This window comes from Falco peregrinus, chromosome 6 (genome assembly GCF_023634155.1).
Source record: "Falco peregrinus isolate bFalPer1 chromosome 6, bFalPer1.pri, whole genome shotgun sequence".
NCBI classification, from domain to species: domain Eukaryota; kingdom Metazoa; phylum Chordata; class Aves; order Falconiformes; family Falconidae; genus Falco; species Falco peregrinus.
In genome coordinates this window covers 81821808-81847192 of record NC_073726.1, presented here as the reverse complement: position 1 = coordinate 81847192, position 25385 = coordinate 81821808, and the positions used below count along the sequence as shown (strand labels likewise).

At 37.7% G+C, this 25385-nt stretch overlaps 1 protein-coding gene across 1 annotated transcript; it reads right to left on the bottom strand.

The window, feature by feature from the left end:
• Nucleotides 1-3837: 3837 nt before the first annotated feature.
• Nucleotides 3838-25310, bottom strand: MRPS35 (mitochondrial ribosomal protein S35). Its single transcript, XM_055808210.1, has 8 exons — nucleotides 25123-25310; nucleotides 23068-23111; nucleotides 21696-21863; nucleotides 21243-21303; nucleotides 17922-18061; nucleotides 17502-17611; nucleotides 15678-15747; nucleotides 3838-4344 (listed from the first exon to the last, which is right to left on the bottom strand). The coding sequence occupies exons 1-8, from the start codon at nucleotides 25274-25276 to the stop codon at nucleotides 4069-4071; spliced, it is 1023 nt and encodes a 340-aa protein (XP_055664185.1). The 5' UTR covers nucleotides 25277-25310; the 3' UTR covers nucleotides 3838-4068.
• Between the last annotated feature and the right edge of the window lie 75 nt (nucleotides 25311-25385).

Here is a 25385-nt window from a genome sequence, read left to right as displayed (position 1 = left end):
GTCTTAGGGAAGCTTAGTGAAGTTACAAGTAGTTGTAACATCTGCTATCCTTGCCAAAGACTGAATTATGTCTTTGTACAGGCCTTCTTGTCTAATCTGAGCATAAGGTTATGCTCAGTGTCCAAAGCCCTTCTTTAAAGGGCAGAAGTGTGGTAGAACACAGACAACCTCAAGAAACTATTTCAGCGACATCTTGAACATTTCACTGCACAACTTCTAGCACACTCTTTACTAAAGGCATCTTATGCCAGCGATTCCAGTAGTTTCTAGATGCAAAAAAAATATTAGCTGAAGTACTGACAAAACAAGTTCTTTCCCAGTTTGACCAAGCGCTAGATCCCAACCTTTCTTTGGAACGTTTATATGGGAGATAAAAGAAAGGTTAGTCTCCTCAACAGCACCAGCGAAACTATGCGTCACAACTACTCCACATGGCCAAGAACTTAATTCATGTGAGTTTTTTTCCATTGGAGACAGCTTATTTTTCCTTGCCATAAGGAACTTACTTTTCCAGTTTGTGGGGGCAAGTGTTTGGATTTGAAATGAGACATCTGCTACTTGGAGGTTAGAACGGTGACCACAAAGAAGCGCAAGTTTCAATTTGTGATGGACAGGGTTGCCTGAGGTCAGGGCTGTCATGAACTAGGTCCATGTTCCTCTTGGCCAGTAAATACCAGTAGAATTACCTATGGAGACAGCCAATACCTCTAGATATTACGTGTGGGTTTTTGCACCTCTTCCCCCTTGTATTTATGCACAGAGGGGGCTTAGCCTGTTTCTTAATTTAAATGTTATCTATCTATGTTTCTATTTAGAAGTAACATAAGCACTTCCATGTAATAAGAATGTGCATACATATAGGTATGCAGAGAGGGATACACACCTTAGAGTCATGCATTTACATTATAATACACATGGATACATTAATAAGTGACCGTTGCTAAGGGCACACTTATTCCTGTGTTGTAGAGTTACTTAACCTGTAAATCTATTACTAACTCTTGACAGTTTTTAAACTTCAGTGCAGGTTTCCAGTGAGATGGTCTGCAAAAGTACTACATAGGAAAATAAAGACGTGTAGTTTAGTTCATAAAAAACACGTGCTGTATTATACATCACCAAGGTTGGGAAGACTCCCTCTGGAGATAAGGTCCCGGTGTTCTAGGTATTCTACATAATCACAGAGAAATACTGCCACCCTCAAACATGAACAGTTTAGAGGGAGAACAGAAAAACAGAAAGAGAAATACCCAAGATGACAAAAAGCTCAAAACACCATCCAGGCTACCTTTGATCCAGTCCGCTGCATTATGCAAGTTCTGTACTGTAACATATAAACCATTAGTAAAAATCACAAGTGTAACTCTGAATTTTATATTGCCTTTGATTCTAGCAGCTTGACTGGGCACTTACAGGATTATAAAGGTTTTTAATTTTGTTCACATTGTTCTTAGCAAGGAGAGGAATTGAAGATGACACTGAAAACCAGGGTTGGAGGTCAATGTTGTAGATTTCTAAAGCCAGCTGGCCAAGTGTTCTATAGCCATACAGTCATTAAGCCAGATATAATTGTCAAAGGCACCAGTTTGCCAGTCAATTTCTGATGGTAAGTGTTGGATATGGTTAGGGAACACAGTGAATTAGTTCCAGTATTATACCAGCAGGTTATATCTGGTATATATATCTATATAATATAGGTTTAATCTATTGTTGGTAGAGACATTTGAGTGTCCCGGCACTCAGGAGATGGCCACCTTTTACCCTGCCTGTATTTCTTGAACATTCACAGAACGTATACAAAAGCTAGGCTTGAACACTTCTGAGGAAACTCTAGAAGCCTATGCATTTTAGGTTTTCAATAAATTAGCTGTGAAGCTAATGAAATGCTAATACAATCAACTGAAAAATCAATTTCCCTTGCTGTGCTGTTTTTTCTACTAGCCATTCTTAGTAAAGTCAAATTGTTATTATAAACTACAACTTTCACACAGAATTCTGCCTAGGTCCGTTTAAATTTGTGAAGAGCAAAGGAAAACTGAATCGCCCTCTGTTGCTCATATGCCCTGTAAGGACAATTTTATGCAGGAAAGCAAACTTCTGGAGTTTTGGGTTTCTGAAAACATTTAAGGACGTTACTCATAACAGTCTTGTGCAAGACATGTCACAGCAAAACCTAAGTCAGTTAGTTACATGTGCTTACTAGTAACATCAGTCCCTATGCAAGCACTGACAAAGCCAATCAAGGAAACAAATTTCTCTTGTGTACATAGTAGAACCAAACCACCTTTGGAATAAAGCCAGGCACAACTCCACCACCCATGCCATTCTCTGAGTTAAATTGTAGTTACTTCCTCAGTAATTTTGGTTTCATGGCTCTTTAAAAAAGATCAGGAATTACACAGATATAGTATTTCAAATGAGAATTTTAAATTTACCTTTGTTATCCCTGAAGAAAGGAACAACCTGATAACAACTAAAACTTTCCCCATATTAAACTTCTACTAAAACTTCACACTTACACAAATCTAAAAGGAAGGACAGCAAAATAACCAACTTGGTAAGTGCAAAATTGGAATTACAGGGAAAGCATTTTCAGTCTTGGCTATGGCTCTCACAAATTCTCATAAGGAGAACAAAGCTGCATCAAACTCACTCTCCTGACATAGGAAAACAATCTCTAAGAAGAATCCTTCCAAAATTGACAGTGTTTTGGAAATGCAAATACACAGTCTTTGGTTGTACATAAACACAAAACAAACAATGAGAAACCCTAGAGCAGTGAGTAAGTCGAGCCACACAGAACACTCTGCAGAAATCAATTCCCTTCAGTTTTCAACGTCCTTATTCTTATGCTGTTTCCTCTCAACGATTTGCTGGCAGGGCCACATGTCACCTATTTTTTTTTATAGGTGTGCAGAATCCTTACATCTGATGAATAACTCCCTCTGCCCCTTCTAGAAGATGAAGGCGACTCTCTCTAAGCTGAAGTGTTAGAAAAGCCAGGAAGGTATAACAAAAGCAAGAATAGCTATTTATGTCCTTTCAAGATAATATTTAAAGGTTGGGGGTTTTTCTTAAACCACGAGAGGGCAATAAAAGTTGTGTGCAATTCCAGTGTTTTAAATCAATTCCTTTCAAATACAAATTACAAAATATAAGGTAAACATCCATTTAACTCCTTTCTCTGAGCTTCACAGCAGTAAACTGGATGCTACAAATACTTTTTTTTCTAACTTGAAAAGCCGGAGTACATTCAAGAGAACACTCAGCAGGCCTCATGGTACCAAGACTCAGTCCATTCTTATTTAAGCTATGTATGTGTCTCACTGCTCACCAGCTCTCACTTTCAGCAACTCTCATTGTTCCTCCTTTCCCATGTACTTTAGTACCCTGTCAATAACTGCTAGTTCACCTTCCCACTACCATCCCACTTTCTACCTTATTTTATTCCACCATTTTAGAGACAGGTATTTTTACTTAGGGTATTTGTTAGGCCTCATGATGACAACTGGGAGAGTCTCATACTGTTCAGTGTGCTTCAACACTTATCTAAAAGTTAAACTACTTAAGCAACATTTACTTCATTTTACACACAGAGTTCATATAGAGAAAAATCCAAGTGACATCTGAAAAGCATTAAGAAACTTTAGAGCGCTTGCCATTCAGGCCCTTAATTAACACAACTGGGAGCTTAAGTAATTTCATTGGTTTTGACACTGTTGCTCTAAATTATATGCTGAAAGAAGTTGTGTGAGAAGTCAGAATGTGATTAAGCAGAGGACTGAACCAGGATCTCCCAAGCTAAGAAAGCACAGAATAGAATGTTCAAGTCACTCGTATGACTCAAAACATACTTTATTCAAAGAACAGTATTAATGGACAGGGAAATTATGTTTACAAGAAAATCCAGAGGTAAACAAAAATCTGATTGCTATTGAAATTAAGTCATCATCAAGTTTCATACTTTAGGTTAAGGTTCTGAATAATTATACATCCGTATCATACAGAAATATTAACACAGTAGTTTCATATTTCCATAATAATTGGGTGTACCTGCAGAGCCTGCTCTCATGGTAATGCTTGTATATTCAATAGTTTCTTCACGGATTCCTTATACTGAGACATGTTATCTTCTGTTTCTTCATTTTTAAGTGCAGTTACAGAGTTTCTGTAATTCTTAACCACTTCAGATGCAAGCAGCTCTTCCTCAGTTACGTTACCGTCATTCTCCGAGGCTTTTATTCGAAGTAGTGTATCCAAGGCATTTTTCTGAGAACAGCTGTTTTCCCATACATATTCTTCCATATCTTCCTCAGTCTTCTCGCTCTCCCATATCTCAGTTTTCTGAAAGAAAACATACATAGTCTGCAAAACTGCTCAAGACTGAAACAAAACTACAGTAATATGAAGAAACTTGTCTCCCATACCAATTAACTTTAACAATTACAATCATTGTGGAAGATATTTCCCCTCCTCTAAAGTACAAGGCTTGTAACTCAAGCCTCAGAGTTCAAGAGGTGCCTGTACGCCATACATTTTCTGTGCAGAATGAGTTTCCTCCCTCCCACTTATCAAGTTCTTTAGGTATCTGGCAGATATAACTAGCAAATCAGAATGGGAAAAAAGCTTATAGACTAGACACAATGAATAACAAAAAGCCTTGTAAAAGTAGTCATTTTAAATAACCCTAAATGCTCAAGCTTTGGAAGTAGTGACCTAGCTATTATGCCCCTAGCATATGATTTTGGTATGTTTACATTGGCTGAAAGACACAAAGTGAGACAGCTTATACCAAGTAACCTATGAGAGACAACAATCCTTCACCATTTGGGAAATGTTGTGTGACTCATAAGGAAAAGCACCATCAATTAATCCATTCCCTCTTCCTGCAAAACAAATTGCTCCTCAAAAGAATCTCTATCCATAAGGTGCTAATTTTTACCTAATTAGCGTTGCAGGATTAGATAGCATCAGAAGTTGAACACAGACAGAAGACATCATCCCAGTGCCTGTAAATACTTGGCTTGTGCAGTTGTTTATAAATTTTCTCTTTGAACATTTCCCTGATTCAGCAGGCCTTCCTCTAGCTTCACAGACTGTTTAAGGGATATTTTAAATGTTATAACCTGGTATTTTTATAGATGTAATTTTTATTGCACTCTGGTAAATACATATGCTTTGTAGATATAGCTGTGGTTTTACACACAAACAAACATGCAAATAAATATACAAACTACAATAGATTTATAATTATTTAGTACTTTACTGATGAAAACAATACAGTGTCCTTGTATTATTTCAACTGTGTAAGAATAACAATTTGAAGCATTTTTGGTCTATTTTTGGTGTTTGGTTTTTTTTTATTGATTTATTTACAACTGTTGTAGAAATGTCTAAATAAAACTTGTATTTGTCTGGGAGTAAGTTCAAAGAAACTTTATAGTAAAGCATTTATAACATATGGGGGGTTTTGATTTTTTTTTTTTAATCCCTTGCCAGAAAGAGCTCTTCAGCAAATTTTAGCTATGCTATGCAGAATCCAAAAAAAACCTGGCAATCATGAGAGGGTTGGGTTTTCTGTTGGTGTTTTTGTTTTGCCTGTTTGGTTTTGTTTGGGGCGGAGGGAGCAGGGGTAATATTGTTTTTTCATTTATTTTAAAACATTCTGCCCACTAGTCTAAAAGGTTGCTGCAGTCAAACCACAATATTTAATAACCTTTAATTAAAACCCAAGATTCCCCCCACCCCAATCCCTGTGTGCTTGGGTCCATCTATCTGAATGTAAAAGTACTTTAACAAATGCTGCATCCTACACCCGGTAAATGGAATCTCTTGCCTTTTAAATCTCTGAGTCCAAATGTTTAGTCAGAAACAGTGATTAACACTGCTAAAGGGCTCATATGACTGACATTAAAACCTGGACACAACACAACACGGAAGTAAAAGAACCTCATTCAGTTTCAGGGGCAGGTGGGGTGGGACAAGGATGACAGACCATAACCTTTATTGCTAAAACAGTAGAGGACAAGCAGGTAAAGTATGTTTGAAAAATATGACAATTCACTGTGGACATTTACATAGTTTAAAATTAATGTACATCATCCTATTTTACGTAACTTTTGCTTATCTGTATAATGGCTGTCCAAAACATTTTTTTCCTAAACACCAAAAGAACTCTAAAGAAAAAGCTTCTCTCACAGGGATAGGGTTTCTCAAGTGTAAGGGAATATGGGTTTTGCCCTTGGTCATTCCCTGGATCAAAGTAACATTTAAAGTTCAAACAAAAGATCACTGTGAGGCTTTTAAGCTCATTTAAGTTATAGCAGAGACAAGAAGAACTAATGACAGTTATTACATTTATCTCTTCAGGAAAATTCTTCTCTGCACACATTAACTTACAGGATTTTGGAGATGTATACTGATAAACAGATTAAGATTTCCCTATTTCTTTTGAGCTATACAGAGCAAGATTTTAAGGAGGCCAAAGAAACTGTTAGGTATTTCTTTCTTGGAATCCTTCCCAGCAGAATGGTGTGTCAAAATGGATTTTAAAATGAAATTTTACTTCTGGGGGTAGAGAGGCAGGAAGGGATTTGACAGAAGGAGGAGACTGCAAAATCCATTACTCAGCACTGCTACAAGAAGCCAGTATCTATCGCTGCAATGTTGGTGGCCGTGCCTCAGAATGAAAAGTTATCCTACTGTACACAGGTCCAGACATACATCACAAACAGGAAACTGAACAGAAACCAGATTTTTGCAAACTGACTGTATTGAGTGAAAAGTAAATACCTTTCCAACCAGTTTTTACTGCGAAAGTGAATCTGTAATTATATATTCATTTGAAAAAGTACCCTAGGTTCACAAGCAGCCACGAAGTCTGAATAGCGAAAACGTTACAAGTGTTGTAGTCTTAGTTTAAAGTGAGAAGAAAACTATGACACAATGAGGGAAACTTCAAAAATGAGGTCTTAATCAAAGATTTTTTTTAGTTGATTATTTTTGTCCCCTGCAAACTTAAAGTAAACACTGCAGTAAGAGTCCTACAAATAACAATAAAATTGTGAAAACTTGAATAAAATTGTGGCAGTGTGTAACATTTTTCTATAATCCCCACTTAGTGAATGATGTAAAAAATCAAAATATTCAAAATATATTTCTTCAATGAATTCACTAAAAACAATTACTTCATTCTATCATACATAAGACACAATCTGAGTATTAACCAGCCTGGCTGAAGATGTACTCTGCTGATAATTCCAACTATTTCTCTTACCAAAGCTTCCAGTAAGAACCGCAAAAAGAAAAAAAAAGCCAACCAAAAACCCAACACCAGAAAACAACTGTTCATACAGTCAAAGGATCTAAACCTATTACTAAAGAGCCACAGAGGAGTGATTTTTATTTTTTACACTTCCTAAAGCAAATATAAAGAAATATATTTTTTTTTGGTGTTAAAAATGAATACGATTTTTTTTCTAAGCAAATCTTTTATGCTACAGTTTAAGCCAGTATTTTGGAACGTTTACAAGCCTTTAGAGCGCTTAATTAAAATGCTAACCCAGTATAAATAGTAAAATAGTACTCTGGCCAGTGAAATTGCTTTTGACATAAATGTCATTAACAAAAAGCTTCAACTTATATTGCACCTTTAAGTATAGAAGAACAGAAAGCATTTCTGGTCACCTGAACAAGCTTTTCACCATTTTTCTTCATTTTTCTGCCAGTTTAACTTTCATAATTTTGCGGTCACAGCAATATGGAAAAGGATTAGATTTGTCAGTTCTCTGGTGTTTCTTTTGGGGAAAACATTTTAACTAAGATTTGTAAGTGGCACACAGAAATCTTCAAGGCAATTAAAAACATCACTCATGTTAGTCAACTTTCTTGTCGGTGGTTTGAACAGTTAAAAAATTAATGCTCTTTAGCAAAGACCAAGTATTTTAGTGGGAGTTTTTTGAAGGAGAAGGCGAGTTTTTTAAGTTGCAAGTCAAACTCTGTATAGCCTGGAATAAATATCCCCATTTATTAGTACTGCACTGAAATTAAAGATACTCTGTGTGGTACAATAATTACAGATTTTCATGTAATAAATGACAGCTATGCTAACATTTTCCAAATTATTTGGTATCTTCAATCCAAAAAGGAGCTGCCAAAACAACAACATACTTACCTCTCTAAATGTATTACACTTTTGAACTTTACTATTTAGTTAGCAACTTAAAAAGAAGTATCAACATAAATTTGTACAGAGGCAAAACATATTTGTATCTGATGAGATTGGATACAAGATTTTTAATTGCTTGGTGATGCAGAATAGGTTAAAATACATTCTTCTGAATAAGCAAAAAGTTATTCTAGGACACAGCAATGGCACAGGGCAGATAAGACTCTAGAGCATAACAGAAAATGAGGAGAAAGACCGGGAAGACTAAACTTTTCCAGTAAGGTACAAATGTAAAACAGAAAAGGAGAACTAGCAGAGAAGAAAGAAGAGACCTTTGCCTCAAAAAATAATATTGGATGCAAAAGATACTCACAAGCTTAATCTCCGGCCCTGCAACTAAGAGTCCTTAGCAGTCACCATCATCTAGATTGCCTCTTTCAAAAATGAGGACACTACCTAATTTCTCTGGGCTGAAGCAGCTGCACGTATTTTCTGGAAAATCCAGGCTTCTGCAAAGGTCATTTGTAAGGTATTTACCTAATGCAGTTTGTTTTCTGAATGCCAATCAGGTAAGATTCTGATCTTATCAGGAAAGATAAGTGATATTAAGGGTCCAAATATTTCATGATTTTCTGTTAATTTTGTTAATATCTATGCCCCACAAGATTTCATTTCACTCCAATATTTCGATGTAAAATTAAACAGATGTAAAAATATGTATTTATGCATCAAAAAGGAGCCTTGTTACTCCAGCAACTAGAAACAAAGGGCTTAAAAACAAGGTATTACAAAAAGCATGCCACAGTCTGAAATAGTATAAAGACAATTTTTAATTAAATCTTTTGCTTGAATATTCAACCTTTGTGGTTCCAAGCAAGAGGTACAAAGATATTTAACCTTCGTTCACTACAATACACATTTCCTGTCAGCAAAATTCTTCCCTTTGATTTTAAATGTTTGCATTCAGACCTTCAGAGAAAGTTATTAAATTTAACATCTACTATGCCACTTAGACTTATCTTTTCTGACTCATATTAATGATGAAAACTCTTTCAAGCTGTTAAGATTTTGAGCACTGGTGAGTGCACAATGAAACGCAATACATACTTCAAAACAAAGTATATATTACAACATTCAGAGACCACCCTTACTTCTGCCTCAGTTTGCATTACTTAAACCATATATAATGACATACTGAGAAAGAACACTATTGTATGGAGGGCACAGTCATATCACACTTCATTATTCTAAGATCTCAAAGTCAGGAGATTTACACTAAGCAGTCTTCAGTTATACTAAGTGGTGCCCAGAGCTTTAAATATCTCTCCCAATTACATGCTCTAGCCACTACACTACGGTCCTCCTTTTTCAGCAAAATGAATCCTGAATTTTCTTCTGCCCAGGGAGACAGCTTCAGCAAGACTTAAGCATCTCCCTCCACCTCCCATTTTAAGCCTACAACCCATGTGCCTTAACATCCTGAGTGTCCAAAACATAAAGTATACTTTCAAAATGGAAGTATCCAGAGACCTGTTTGGTTTCAGAATATATATCCTTTCATATATTTTAGGTTGAATTACAAGGTAAACTCTTACTACGACAACTGCAAAATTCTGTAACTAAGTTCTACTGGCACGACCTGAAGTGATGAAAAGTATGCTTACTTGTAACGGCTTAAAACGATTGTAGATGAAAAAAACCACAATACAATTTAAGTGCTAACTGAAGTCCAGAGAAAAGCTATACAACTGACTTCAGGATTACCACCAATGGTGATGTAAAAATATTCCTTCAGCTGCAGGCACACAGACTCCCCACCCCACCAGTGCCTTGCTGTTTAATGTTCTACTTAAAAAGGAATGCAAAAGCAATGTGGGATACTTTCCTCAAATGCATTCAGACCACAGCTTTGGGGTTCATAGATAAGTTTTAGTTAAGCCTCTGTCACTGTCTGTCCATTCTTCAGTTTTTTACTTCTCTCACCTCTCTGCTTCTACTGCCCTGTCCTTTCAAGTACTATTAACATCTAAAGTGCAAGCACAATGTAAGGAGAGGCACCTAGAAGACCTTTTGGCTATTACTGCACATATTTAGTAGCCAATTACCACTTACCCCTACCTCTATATTCCTTCTTCCCTACTGTTATTTTTAAGTCTTGAATCTTTTTTTATCAGACTCCTGAACTACACTACTAGAAAAAGCAAGAGAAAGTTCAAAATTGTGTAAAGCATTAACTCTACTGTTATTCTTAGTATGTCAGATTAGACCTTTTACTTTAAGAAATACACTGGAGAACAGAAAATGCAAAGGACACCTTTTCACTCATCTTTCAAGATCTCAACTGTGTCATACAGAATGACATCCTCCACTCTCCATCATCTTGCCTTTGTGTACATTGAAAATCAAGTGGAATTGGAGCAATTAAAACTGTTGCACCTTTTGTAGTCTTGACTGGTTTAAAACAACTGTAAGTTATTTTCTCATTCTATCTTTTTCGGATTCCTCCCCTTTAGGATGACTTTGAATGTTTTTCCTTACTGGAAAATTAACTTTCTCTTCCACTTGTTTCTCCTTCCTGCTTTCAACTCATAACAGAACTTTACTTTTCAGTGATAAACTATTAATCTGAGCCGTGTGAATAAATGGGTTTATGATAGTTTTAACCACTTGAGGGCAGCAAACTCTTACTCTTTAAAAAACAGTACCACAAAAATGCATTCAGGTTTAGAGAGATGTTACAGCACTGAAGTTCAAGGAAGTTCAGTTCAATTCTTACTAGATGGTGCAAGTCAGGTATCTGCTGAATCCATTCTAAAAGCTAATAAAACACAAATATTTGATTGACAACCTTAAAACTATTAAACAGGAAGTAAAAGATCTCCAAGTATTTTAAAATAAGAGAATAAACGAGTATTCTCAAGTTAAAAACTGAATGTTTTAAAGATAACTGAACGAAGAGACCTGACATCTGTCTGCTTTTATCAAAATTAAAGTGCCAAATGCATCAGTCTGGGTTTTTAAAGTACACTTCTTGCTTCTTATGCATCTCTGTTAAATAACAAAGACTAACTAAATCAAATTCTCCATTAGATTTAGGCTGCCTCATTACCCAACCTGTAGTTCAAATAGGTTGAACCAAGACCACAATACGTAGACCCCTAATTAACACTGCTCCCCACTGTTCAAATCTATCTCAAGAAACAGCATACTGTCTTACCAAGCAACTATTATCAGTCCACCAGTATGCTGCCAGTATTCTGAACAGCTTCCCATAACTGTTCTGCTTTACAGTAGTATACCTCATTTGAGCCTGTGATAACAGAGGATGGATCAAGAACCACAGGATGAATTAACGTTTTTCCTCCTCTATCAAAACAAACAAGCAAGGTTTGGTTTTTTTCTGCCAGAAAACAACAAGAACTATAGATTCTCTTTTCCAAAAGCAAGGGTAACATTATCTGCTACAGGAATGCATTCCAGAGGACAAAAGAAAATAATCACATTTCTTTCTTCAGAATAAAGGTGGTTTTTTTTTTTTTCTTTAAATACAGATCAAATACCAACTGGTAACACTGTACTGTATTTTGGTAAATTCTAACACAGTACTGAAAGGTTCTGAGTGCCCTCAGCTTTTGCAGAATTTTGCATGGTCAAGTCCACCAACGACATTTCTACGTGAACATGAGAAGACAGGAAAGACAGTATCGTTTCAAATGTAATACTATTTTAACTACCAATTTGTAGGGGTTATGTAGCCCAAAAGCCTATCCCGTAGTATCCCACTTCTGTAAGTAATCAAATAGCTTCAGCTACTTTCTCCTTTCCCAAGTCATTAATTTAACTTTTCACGCTCCTGCCACCTCTGTCATTTTCTTCACTTCAGCTCTTTATTCTGACTGTCTATCAACAGCTTGACAACTCTTTTCCCCTGTCCCTCCCTCCCACAGTGCGGAAACTCTGCTTCCTCCTCTAACACTCACAAACCCAAACCAAAACATTTATTCATTTACTGCTTCCCCCACTACACACACAAAAAAATTACATAAATTTGTTCCTTCAGTTCCTTCCCTTTTTCTTCATTTCCCCATGCATTCAACAAAAGGGAGCTCTTACACACATGATCATAAAAAACACCTGAACTTCTCTGAAAGCTTCTCTACACCAGGTTCAATCCTCCAACATATCTTCAAAGCCTTTCACAATTTGGCTAGTCTGTCTTCTTGCATGATCCATTCACTGCTAGCAGGTCAGAGTAGATAAAAATGCTAGCCAGTGCATTAACCTAGCAACATGCTTCCCTCACTTTCACCATGGTACCTTTCAGAAATGAGTTTGCCAAGTTTGATCTGGACAACCTTTTATTCATTTATCTAAATGCAAACAAACTCTCTTCCCCACGTTGCAATCCAAGAAAAATCCATTGTTAACCACATATTCAGAGCCTTGAGGCAGAGCTATACCTGTACCAACTGTAGGTAATTCCCCCCCCTCTTTCCTTTATATTTTCTCTGCACACACTTGTTGTGTATTTCAATTGTAACTCCATTACAAAAAGAATTCTTGTAAATTAATTCCACCTGAGCCCTCTAATTGCAATAGCAGTAGAATTACTAAATTGTGGATGCCCTGGGGTTTTATGGATGCCAAGACTAGAAAAGCATACAAGAAAATCTGTAATACAGAGACTGCTGTTGAAACAGCGATAAATTTTGTCTTCTAAGCATGCCTACAAAGAGCCAGAGGAGCCAGAATTACCCTCTTCATGCTCATTCAAGAGTAATGTTCTGCTGAAAATGCATGTCTACACAATGGAGCTTCACAGCTCATAGTTCACTACAAAACCACAAAGAACTGTCATTTTTTTAAAAAGGTTTCATAAACTACTTGGATGCTCTACTTTCTTACAGTTACAAACTAATTACACATCACTGACAATTAAAATATAATTACACTTGAAATTACATTTCCTGATGTATATCTGCATACAATCTTCCCCTTTATATATTCACATGCTTGTGGGTTCACAAAATTCAGTAATGCAGTGATTAACATAAATTAGAGTTATGCCATATTTAGAGAGACAGAAGGCAGAGTTTTCAGGACTGAGGGCAAAATTTACATGTAGCCAGCTTTCCCTTCACTTAGCAAAAGTGGAACACTGCCCTCATTTATTGAATTCCATCATGCACATACATTAGAACACAGTGTGGCACTACTCCATTGGAAAAGTCACCCAATCATTCAATTAGTTCTGTAAACAGGATTGATGTTACTCTCTACATGGAAGGCCTGTTCCTGCCCATCCCCCTCCAATATTAAAGTTCATACAAATGAAAATAAACCATACATTGTTTGCTTATCGTTTACAAAATACATCCAAACTATCTTTCAGCAAGTTATTAAAAGACATTACCACTGACCATGGGAAAAAACAAACCAATCACAAAACAAAACATACCACAAAATGAAAAAACATGTCTCAGGAGACCATTAATTCTTCATGGAAATCAAAGACAATTACAACTGACTGATGAACTCATCAAATATTAACATGGAAGTTGAAAGGTAATAAAAGGGAAAGAGACTTGTGCATATTCAATACACACTGAACACTCACACAGCAATATCGTATAGCCCTGTCTTCCATCACTAAGTAATGCTAGAGCACAGGACAGATGCAGCATTCACTTGGAATTAATAAAGCAAGCAGTGTCTAGTGCTCTTGTCATTGCTTAATACTGGAAGCTGATCGGTCATTAATTTAAGATCTGTAATGCAATGTAATGCTGTTGGGGAGAAAAATATCCATGTGTACAAAGCACTTGAAATCTAAAGTAAATGTATCTTTTAAGACATATCTGAATTTAATTTGATGCACTCTACAATCACAAAACACCTCCTCCAAGGCAACTTCCAATGAAAGGGAAATACATCTCGCCCTCCTTATGTTTATGTCATCAATGCAATGATCAAAATCAAGAATACTGAAATTCATTAAAATGCTAAATATAGAGATTTAATTTAAATACTAGAGAACAACTGAAAACAGTAACTATGAATTTTGGTAGCTAATCAGCTACTATTTCTTTAAATGACTACATTTATGGAAATACACCGATGATGAAGGCTTTCACTGTCTGTCTCAAACAATATAACTAAAAACATACTACATTTAAACAAAGTTAAGATATCCAAAACATAAGTATGGGGTTTCAACAATAACTTCATTTCAGATTGCTAACTTGTTTTCTGTAAAAACACTTGTAAAATTGTTGAAGGCAATACTTATAACCAACACAATTAACCACAAAAATAGAGAAGAGAAGTCTGAAGAATTCACTGTAAAAGAAAGATTTGTGGTCTAAAGATACCTTACTATATTTACAGGACTAAACAATTGTAGTAAATTATCAATAAATTGGAGTAGTATCTCTAATACATTCATCTGGGATATTTCACATGTATAACCATTCACAAAACGACCTACTGGGAAAATTTTCAAATATGCCACATCCTGAATCATTACAGAAAAGTTTACATTACACTTGCTTTGGCAGAAACATTTATCTGAAGAGTTACAGTAACTTTACACATTTTTCAGGACACTAACTCTGACGCAATGAAGCCCTAAAACTAACAGAAGATGGGGAGGATGTTCCTTTCCTGAGCAAAAGGGAGCTCAGAAAAGCAGCCTAAGACCTCACACCATCCATTTTGAGGCAAAATTTGTGAAAGCATTTAAGCAGCAGAATATTTCCAAATTACAGCCATGGTTTACTGGAGCCCAGGAAGAGTACAAGAAAATACAGATTCTAAGTAACATATAAGAGTGTGGAATCAGGCAAAATACTGTACTGTATCTTAGTTTTCACAACTTAAAAGACAGTAACACACACCCCTGCTTTTTTGGAACAGTTTTTTTCTTTAAATGTGGTTATTGTTAAGGATGCATAAGTAACTGATGTTAATCACAGAATACACCATTCCTCTGGATGCACTCAATTCATATTTGAATATTGTGCATAGGAAGCCCAGCATGCTGCCAAACTTAAGGTAGAATCATAAAATTGTCTAAGTAGGAAAAGATCTTTAAGATCAACCAGTCAAACCATTAACCTAGCACTGCCACATTCAGGAATTCTGAGAATGAACGTGTTTTCTGCTAGGCTGAGGGTCAGTTTTGGGCTTGTTGTGAGAAAAAGTATTGGGAAAAAATCTCATTACTAAGGTCAAAAACTAGAGAACTTCTGAAAAGAGGAAAACTCTATATTCAAACAACAGAACAGCACTTGTGAAGTTAAAGAAATGCACTCTAATTTGACTAGGAAATTGAGATTCAAACATAAGCAACTTAGATGAAATTATCAAGAAAAGTGAGGTGGATGAGGAAAAGAATCTAAGATAATTTACTTCAAGCTGCACACAGTCATGGAACTTTCTATAAATTATGAGAGAGCTCATTAGAAACCACACACATGTTAAGGAACACAGGTTATTCACAATTGCTTACCCAAGATTCATGGTACAAAACTGTGAGGAGGTGTATGCCATAATCATAGTTCTGTCTTCTTAGTGGACACCTGAAAATTCATAAACAAAGCTAGTCTTTTTGAAATCAAGCCACTGTAATATACTTTTGAACAAAATGTTAAACTCGCCATCAGCATTTTCTGATTTGTAATGTAACGAATCTTAGGAAAATGTGTGTTTGATTCACATGCATTTCTGAATTACACATAATAAAATACATCATCATGAAGGCATGAGTATTAAGAACACAGACGAATGAGCATCTGCAAATCAGCAGGAAAATGTACAAAATGCAAGAATTTACAGATCTTCAGGAAACATTAAAAACTTCTTTGCCCTCTAAGCCAAAACATTAAGTCTGAACTTGTTTAAAACCTAATTTATTTTCTCCCCCAAGACTTGAAGGGAGGAGGATGACTGGTGAAAATAGCCATGAAATAGCAGTTCAGAACAGGAGAGCTAGCCAATGATTTCAGAAGAAAAGTTTAAGTCAATGTAGCTGTAAGTCAGAACAGGATCACCAGTAAGATTTGTTGGGATAAGACACAGTCCTGCAAAACCAGTTCTTTTTCTTAAAACTAGTCATGAAAACCTTCTGCTGAGAATTTAATGGCATTAATCTCTTCCTCATGCTGATCAACCACACCTTCCTGTCTCTTTCTCCCACTCACCTCTTCCTGCAGGCTCCTTCACCCTGCTTCCTGATGTGGAACAAACTGAATCGTGCAAGACTACATCTGAGACACTAAAAAAATCACTCATCTGAATGCCTATGAACTATGGCTGTTCTACAAATAAACTTTAAAAAGGACTCAAGCTTTTGACTTTTATTTCTTGCATAGTCAAAGAGTCTCATTTTAAAACTAATCAAAATACCAGCCTGGAAAAATCCCATATTAAAGAAATGGATACTCCAAGAAATGGATACTCCTCAGAGCTTGGGCCTTAGAATTTACTAAAAATAAAGTTAAATACCAAGAGGCACATTTAAGAGTTTCTTCTGCAACACAGCATAAGACCATTCACAGATGCTCTAGAGGGTAAGCTCCTTTCAGCTATCCTAATGCTTCAGCCAAAAAGTCCTGCTAGGGAAATTAAACTATTGATAGCACAAGTGGTCCCAGTAAACTACACAGATTTCCCAGTCTAATCGAAAAAGATATGCACAATTTTATTAATTCTGTATTTATTTTATGTAAAATAAACCAGTACATCATATGAAAGAACAGGAAATTTAAGAGGGGAAAAATAATTCTAATGAAAACATGTGAACAGAAAAGACTGGCAATAATGTTTTTCCTACTGCTGAAAGCAGCTGTGAATTAAAATTTATCATGAATCGAGGAATACGTAAGTATTCTCTTAAAACATTTCAGAATCCAACACAGAAAACAGGTTTCTCCAATGCAGTCTTCTGAACATAACTATAAATAAATACAGTGATTTGTTTATATCTAGAAAATCAAAACACTGAGAAATGTCTGGTTACCAATGCCATTTTTCTTCCCTGAAACTCTTCAGAACATTCTTAAAACTAACAGAACCCATGGGTTCTGTTGGGAAACATGAGAACTACTTTAAAATAACATTTGAGACTTCTAAATACAGAGCTTCAATAATCAACAATATTTAACAGGTATTAGGTTTTTGACCTTATATGTTTTGTCCATTACAATTTTAACAGTTAATAACAGGAGTACTGGTATTCTTAAGTCATATTTTAGCCTTAACAATATAGTAAGTCACCAAGGCAATAACTTCCAGTAATATCACTGGAAGGCACCCAGCCATCTTGTAACTGTACCTGTCTGTTGTAATTGTGAGTGTATCTGTATCCTTACAGTACCGCTCTCCTACAAGTTTAATGAGCTTCTTCTTGGCATGGTCATCCAAATTCAGGTTAGAAAGTTTTACCTTCAAGTACAAGAGAAAACACCTTTAATTACTGGTATAAATCCAATCTCTACACCCTGCAAATATTTAAAGATAGTTACATCCACCTTTTATCAAGTATTAAAAGGATAGCTATTAAGCTAGTAACATTACAACCTCCGTTCTAACATGCTGTAATATATTTAAGGAAATCCACTGCTTTTTATTCAGACATTCAGTATACCATTCCCCTCTCATTTCCTTGCAACATGTCATACTTGCACACGTTTTGTCGAGAAAGCCAAGTATTTGGGTTTTTGAAACAAAGGTTGTTTACAAAAATACTACTTACTCTTAAAATCACCACTCTTGCTTTGGGATTACGAATAGATGTCCCTGAAGAAACATAATCTACCGTTTCAATTTCAATAGGAAAATGCTGTTCACATTTCTCATCACTGTCCAAAGCACTCGGCCATTCAGTGCAGAAATCTGTATAATAAAGAGAAAACATTCAAAGTAGTATCTGTTGTTTTGTTGGGTTTTTTTTTTTCAAATTTATTGCAATATATATTTTTTAAAGTACAATTTATAGAAACCATCCTCATTTAGGTAACAGCAGGATCTCTACTAGACTTGCTACATATTTCAACGTGTTTCTTTGTACTGGGTTCCCCAAAAACAAGATACAGTACTCCAGATGCCATCTCACAACTTCCAAGTAGAATCACTGAATGGTTTGGGTTGGAAGGGACCTTCAAAGATCAGCTACTCCAAACACCACGTCAGGGACAGGGACATCTTTCACTAGATCAAACTGCTCAAAGCCCCATCCAACCTGACCTTGAATACTTTCATGATGGGGCATCCACAGCTTCTCTGGGGCAAGCTCTTCCAGTGTCTCACCACCCTCATCGCAAAAAACTTATTCCTTGTGTTCAATCTAAGTATCTACCCTCTTTCAGTTTGAAACCATTGCCCCTTGACCTGTCACTACAGGCCTTGGTAAAAAAGTCTCTCCTCGTCCTTCCAATAAGCCCTCTTTATATACTGAAAGGCAACAGTAAGATGTCCCGGAAGCCTTCTCTTCTCCAAGCTAAACAACCTCAATTTTCCCAGCCTTTCTTCACAACCAGAGGGCTGGAACACCTCTCCTATCTGTGTAGTTCTCATGTGACAGGTCCACATCTTTCTTGTACTGGGGACCCCAGAAATGGATGCAATACACAATAGAGAGAAAATAATTAACTTCCTGAATGTGGTTGCTAAACTCGTTAATGCAACCCAGTGTGCAGGTAGCCTTCCTTGCCACAAGGGCACACTGCTGACTTATGTTCAACTTTCAAATGCCCACCAGGCTCCACGTGGCCTTTTCTTCAAAGCTTCTTCCTAGCCGTTTGCCCCCCTGCCACACGCATGCTTGTACTACTGCATGGGTTATTCCATCCCAGATGCACGACTTTGCAGTTGCCTTTTTTTAACTTCATGAGGGTCCTTGCAGCAGATTTTTTCCCCTGCCCTCTGAATGGCAGTTCTGCTCTCCAGTGTATCACTTGTTCCCCCCCAGTTCAATATAATCTGAAGACTTGCTGAGGTTGTGCTCTCTACCATTATCCAGGCTGTTATAAAGCATGTGTTCACATGCTTGGAAATGCCTTCCAGGAAGGTTTGCTTCAGAATCTTCCAGAGAATGCTGTGAGGCTGACTGACCTGCAGTTCCCTGCATCTTCTTTTTTGCCCTTCTTGAAGATGGTCAGGCAAAAATTTCCTGTTCCTCCTGCATAGTCTTAACCTGCTTCGACCTACTGTGTACTTTCTTTTTGCATCTCTGGTCACTCAGGAGTTCCCTGCACACCCATGCTGTCCTTCTGCCACACCTGTTCAACTTTCTGCACACTGCAATGGATCATTCTTGTTCTTTTGAGGAGGTTGAATTTAAACATCCACCAGCTCTCACAGGCCACTTCACTCCTTAGGAGACTCCCCCATGAGATCTGCCAAGCAGATTCCTGAAAAAACCAAAACCACTCTCCTAAAGTCCAGACTGCAGTTCCACTGTCTGTCTCGCTCACTTCTCTCAAGATATTAGAACACCAGTTTCATCACCACTGTTACCAAGGATGCCGCTAACCTTCACATACTTGACCAACTCTTCCTTGTTTCTGAACAACAAATCCAACAGAGAAAGTCCTCTAGTCAACTCATCAATCATCTGCATTGAGAAATTGCCTTCCTCATTTCTCTGAAGATCTTAAACGCCACAATCTTTTCATAACCAAGGCTGCTGGCAAACTTGACATCTCCAACCAGTCCTTCCACACTTGCGAGTAACAGGTGCAACATAGCACCTTCCTACAGACAGTCTGTACAACATTTCCATCAAGAAATTACCTGCAACACACTCCAGAAATCTCCTAAATTGCTTCCATCACATCCTGCTATGCTTCCAATAGATGTTGAGATAACTGCAGTCCCCATGAAAACCAAAGCTTGCAGTTGTGAGGCTTTTTTGAGCTGTTCATCCACTTCCCCTTCTCAAATATGCAGTCTGTGGCAGATGCCCACAAAAAGATCCTTTTTGGCTTTTCCTCTGATCCCAGCTCTCAAGTTCTTAACCAGCTTGCTACACATCTCATTGCAAAGCTCTGTATCTGAGCTCTTCTTCTGGCTACAGGTCAGCTCCTCCACAACATCCTTGCCTGTACCTCAATCATATAAGCTTTCAATCTGCATGTCTGCGACTCCTCAGACTTTGAAATTCCTCCTGTTTCCCATGTTGCATGCATTTGTATACAGGCAACTCAACACAGGCCTCTTATCAGGCAGGTTGAGGGGAGACCTTAATACCCTCTACAACTACCCCAGACTGTAACAAAGTGGGTGTTGATCTCTGTTCCCAAGTAGCAAGTGATTAGGAGGAAAGGAAACGGCCTCAAGTTGCACCAGGGGAGGTTTAGATAGAATATTAGGAAAAGTTTCTTCACCAAAAGGGTTGTCAAGCACTGCAACAGGCTGCCCAGAGAAGTGGTTGAGTCACCATCCCTGGAGGTAGGTATTCAAAAGATGTGTAAATGCGGCGCTTAGGGACATGATTTAGTGGTGAACTTAGTGTTAGGTTAACTGCTGGACTTGATGATCTTAAGAGTCTTTTCCAACCTAAAAGATTCTATAATTCCATCTCCTCCCTGACTCCTTCTGCCTCCACTCTTTGATGGCTAACCTCTAGGTTCTCCTTATTTGCTTGCTGTGTCTCCCCAGCAGACCTTGCTCTCACAGGTTTCATTTATTAATAGCATTTTACTGATTGAACCCTGGTTTAATCACAGATAATCTTCTGAGAACTGAGTCACATTCATCACTCATCTTCCTTAAGATGCTAAACTATAAATTCTCCAGTATAAGCAGAGCCTAATTGAAAGGTAAAAGTCTTACTGGTGTGCTGAAAATCCCCCAAGACATATCAGCCTACCACCCGTACGACACTAGCAGCAGTAAGAAAGCATACAATACTAGCCAAAGCCTGACAAATAACCAGCTTCACAGGTGGACTGTGCCTCACCTTCTACTTCATCACACAGATACATTGTGCATTGTCTTAAAACTTCAAGAGAGATGTTTTATTTAAAAACAGAAAAAAGAAAAAACCCGACAAAAGAGAATAACCCCCCCTCACCTTTAAGAGCTGCACAGTGTTTCTTAATTGCAGGAGGAGTAAGATGCAAAAAATTGGGAATCTGAAACAGACACATTAAGAGTTACCAAAATAATAGCTTTCTGTCTGTTCATAAATAAAAGGGAATTACTGAAAACTGACTACATTTTTAACATTTGTTAAGGTAGTACAATACGCTTAATAAAATATTAAGATAAGAAGACTCTTCTCAAGTCTGATTTAGCAAAAGACTTAAGTTAGCCCCATTACAAAAGTCATAGTCATGACAATTCTAAAAACATCTCCTGCTTTGGTTCATTTGTTACTTATATTTGTATTTGTTACCATTTCATGGAGTATTACCCTATTTAATAATAGAAAACTGTATCCAATACAAATATTCCAATCAAAGCAGTGCAGCCTTAGTGAATAATGACTTTTAAAGTTACCACACACCAATGGCACGTGTCTTACCTTCATAAGTTCTAAGTTGCCTTCCTTTGGTGGAGGTACTCCTCCCTTCACTGGGTAACCCATTCGAACTGGGAGAGGCACAGAGGCAGGTTTAAACACTGCTGCTGTCGGATAAACACTGCTCCAGTCCTGATCAACAGCCATCCTCTCAGTTCTGGGAGGTATACCCTAATAAATTGAAAAGTATAAAAAGTTTGATGGAAGATACACTGTTTGGTGAGACAAAGCAGGAGCAAAACACACAACAGTTATTTCAGGAATAAATTCTCACAGCTAGAAATTTCCAGACACCTTTACATTGAAAGTTAGTGCTCTTTTGTAACAGAATTTTTAAAAGATATCCTCTCAAACTCAGGTTACAGGCCTTTCCCAATCTTCAACTGCATTTTATTTCAGAAATGCTTAGAAAGAACTCACCATTTCCTGCATTATGATAGATCAGCGGGGGGAGGGGGGGGCAGAGGGAAGAATCAAACTAGTATTTAATTGCAAATTCTGTTTCCTAAAGTGCCTAAATGAGTTTTAAAATTCTGGAATTCTGAAAGTCTGAACAAGTTAATATTAAAAAAAAAATATTAATAACTCCAAAATTACTTGCTATAAAAATCCCAGTACAGGAATGATGCATTGCTACATTGCAGAAATAGCTTATATCCTCCATAATAACTGACCAAGATTTCAGTCAAATGCTCTTTCAAAAAAATAATCAAATCACTGTTTTTTTCCCAAAAAACCTTAGTTTTTACTTTATAATGGTAAAAAACAAATATATGCAGTCAGTTGGTCTCACTGCTTTGGTATATCATTATATCACCAGTTAACAGTGGAAGTTAAACAAAAATGTAATACATGCCAGGTCCACTTTTACTATTTGCCTTTAAAAATCGTAACATCTGATGTACTGCTTTTGAAATTTATGTGTGGGATAAATAAGAAAATACTCGGTGATTAAATGTTCAGGTATCACTTTAAATTCCACTGTGCATGAACAATTTCACTTACGCACAATATCACAGCTTTTTATTATGCCAGAAAGAAATCACTACAGATCCTGTAAACTCATACTGAAAACAACATTAAAATGTCTATCTGTTTTTTAAATGAACTTTACATTACTTTTAAGACCTGCAATACACAGTGTCAATACAAGCTAACTGTTAGCTTGTTATCGTTAATGCTTTTGCCTTTTTGAGAACACACTGAAAACATCTGGGAGACTGAAAAAAGTTAGGTCTGGGTTCTAGAATAGTTACAGTGAAATGTTTCACCAGGTTTTGACTGCAGAAGGGGTTCCTGTACAAAATGTTAAGCCATATAACTTAGAAAACTTTTTCAAACACCTAAGTTAACCACAAATAATTTCAGTACTTACTGATCTTACAAACTGTTGTGTCCTGCCTCTTCTCCTTGTGGAAGCTGAAAGAAAAAAAAAAAAAAAAAAAAATCAGTAAAAACTATTATATGGGTTGTGGGGGGAAGCAGCAAAATTTTGGTTTTTTTTTTTCTTTTATAAACACAATATACACTAATACTTCCCAGTCTTTACATGGAAGAAGGGGAAGATCAGATACTCATACTGCAGATTGCTTGCTTATTTTTTGGAATTTAAGATTAAAAAAAGCTTGGAAGCCATTCCGTCTGGGTCTATCCTAGAAACATGTTAACAATAATTTAGTGGTTACATGCCTAAATGCATTTTGCTAGCATCATTTATTCCAGCTTGATGCAGGAGAAAAGAAAAAACGAGATGGGAGAAAGTACACTTTTGCTTTCATAACTGTGCTTCCTTTCCTCCTTCCCACATGGCTGTTGTCACAAATCACTTTCTACCAGCAGCACAAGACAGCTAAATCTAACAATTCACTATTACCAAAAGGAGAATCCCATGGTTCCATCCCTTCCTTCTGACAGCTCATCTTCACACCCTCTTCCGTGCCACTCAAGCTCATCTAACATCTGTCTAAAGAGTTAAGCACATCAAACTGTTTTTCTTCTTGAGCTGGGGAACAAACCAATGGGTTTGTTTTCTGCCATTTTACCATGTTCATCTGGCTTATTGAGCAGTCCCAGACAAGATGCACCACAGTGAAAGAGTTTACTCCCTTCCAGCAGGCCTGAGACACCATTTGGCTCAAATTTTTAGCCACCTAACTTCAGTTGGAGCTGTGATGAGAGACTCGTGGGGATGCATGAAGATAGCAATTACCGCTTGATTTTCAATCTAAAGTGAGATCTTCATTTTCTTGGTTTTGTTTCCTCCTCCTCCTCCTCAAAGTTTAAATACTTTCAAGACACCCTGTCTCCCTCCTCAAACTCTAAATACTTTCAAGCCACGCTCTGTCTCCAATAAACAACATCAAAACAACACGGCCTTTATAAAAGTCAGATAAATGAAAGTGAATACAGTAACATTTATTTTCAAGCATCTAGTTTGAGCTTGGGGTTTTTTTTGCTTGCTTTTAATTGTTGCCATATTACAATACAGAATATAATTAGCAAAAAAACACTGAATGGGATTTAAGAGCGAAGTTGGGTTCTTTCTGCCTCATTAATTTGTCTTACAACCCTACCCCACATAAGCCTTGGAAAAATTATGTATTTTGCAGTTCTTCTGTTTTCTTTATCCAAACTCTGTTCTTCCTCTTCTTGCTACATAAAAATTCAAACTGAACAATGCATATGGGGCTCTGCAACAACTAATACACAGCATTCTTTTATCCCTTAATTTGCCATTTTTGTGGTGCTTTCAGACACACTTCAGTCATACCAATCCTATTAAATTTGTTACAAACATCTACAATTCCAGGTCAGGAAACCTTTTACTCCTGCAGTGCCAGGGGCTCCAACATCAGACATCACTTAATGGCCTTTTCAGCAACCCAGCCTGCTCCTGAGTCTGCAGATGATAAACGCCAACCCTGCCTTCAGAAAAACATCGGTACAACCCTGCCCAACCGTTTCCATTTGCACTCAGAACACCCTGAACAGCTCTGCTTGAGGCCAGACACGACGGCAAATGCTTAGCCTGCCTCAAACGATGAAACTCTGACTCGTAATACCTAAAACCAGGCGATGCACTGCAGGTCCACCGTACCGCTGTAATCCTAAATATTCTGTCTAGCAAACACCCGTTTGTTCACTTCTTTCTTCAGACTACTCACAGTATTTGTGCTGCCTTTACCACAGCAAAAGTAAAGAAAAAAATCTGTAACTTTTACCACAAAATTTAAAAATGCAAACAAACCAAAAGCTCTTCAGCAAATACTTGCAAAGAAATCCGACTTTTTCAAGGCCGCCTGCAGCCGGGAAGGATGTCGGGCCACGGGCCTCAGCTCCCCGCCCGCCCTCAGCGCCCCGCCAGCCCGAGCCCCCCGCCCCCGGACGGCTGCACCCCTGCCGCCGCCACAGTCGGCCGGGCCGCTCTCACCTTCCCTCTGCTGGCCTTCCCCGCTGCTCACCGCAGGCACGGAGGAATAAGGGGCCGCCCCGAAGGCAGGTGCGAGCGGAGCCCTTCCGCAGCGCCGGCCCAGCGCGGCCCAATAACCCGCTCCGAGCCGCGCCGCCCCGCTAACGGGCGCCATCTTCCAGCCCTGCCGCGCGCAGTCTCCCCCCACGACCCGCCCCCCGGCAGGACGGCAGCCGGCTCGGGCCAAGCCAGGCGGGAAGTCGAATCGCAGCAGCTCCCCGCCC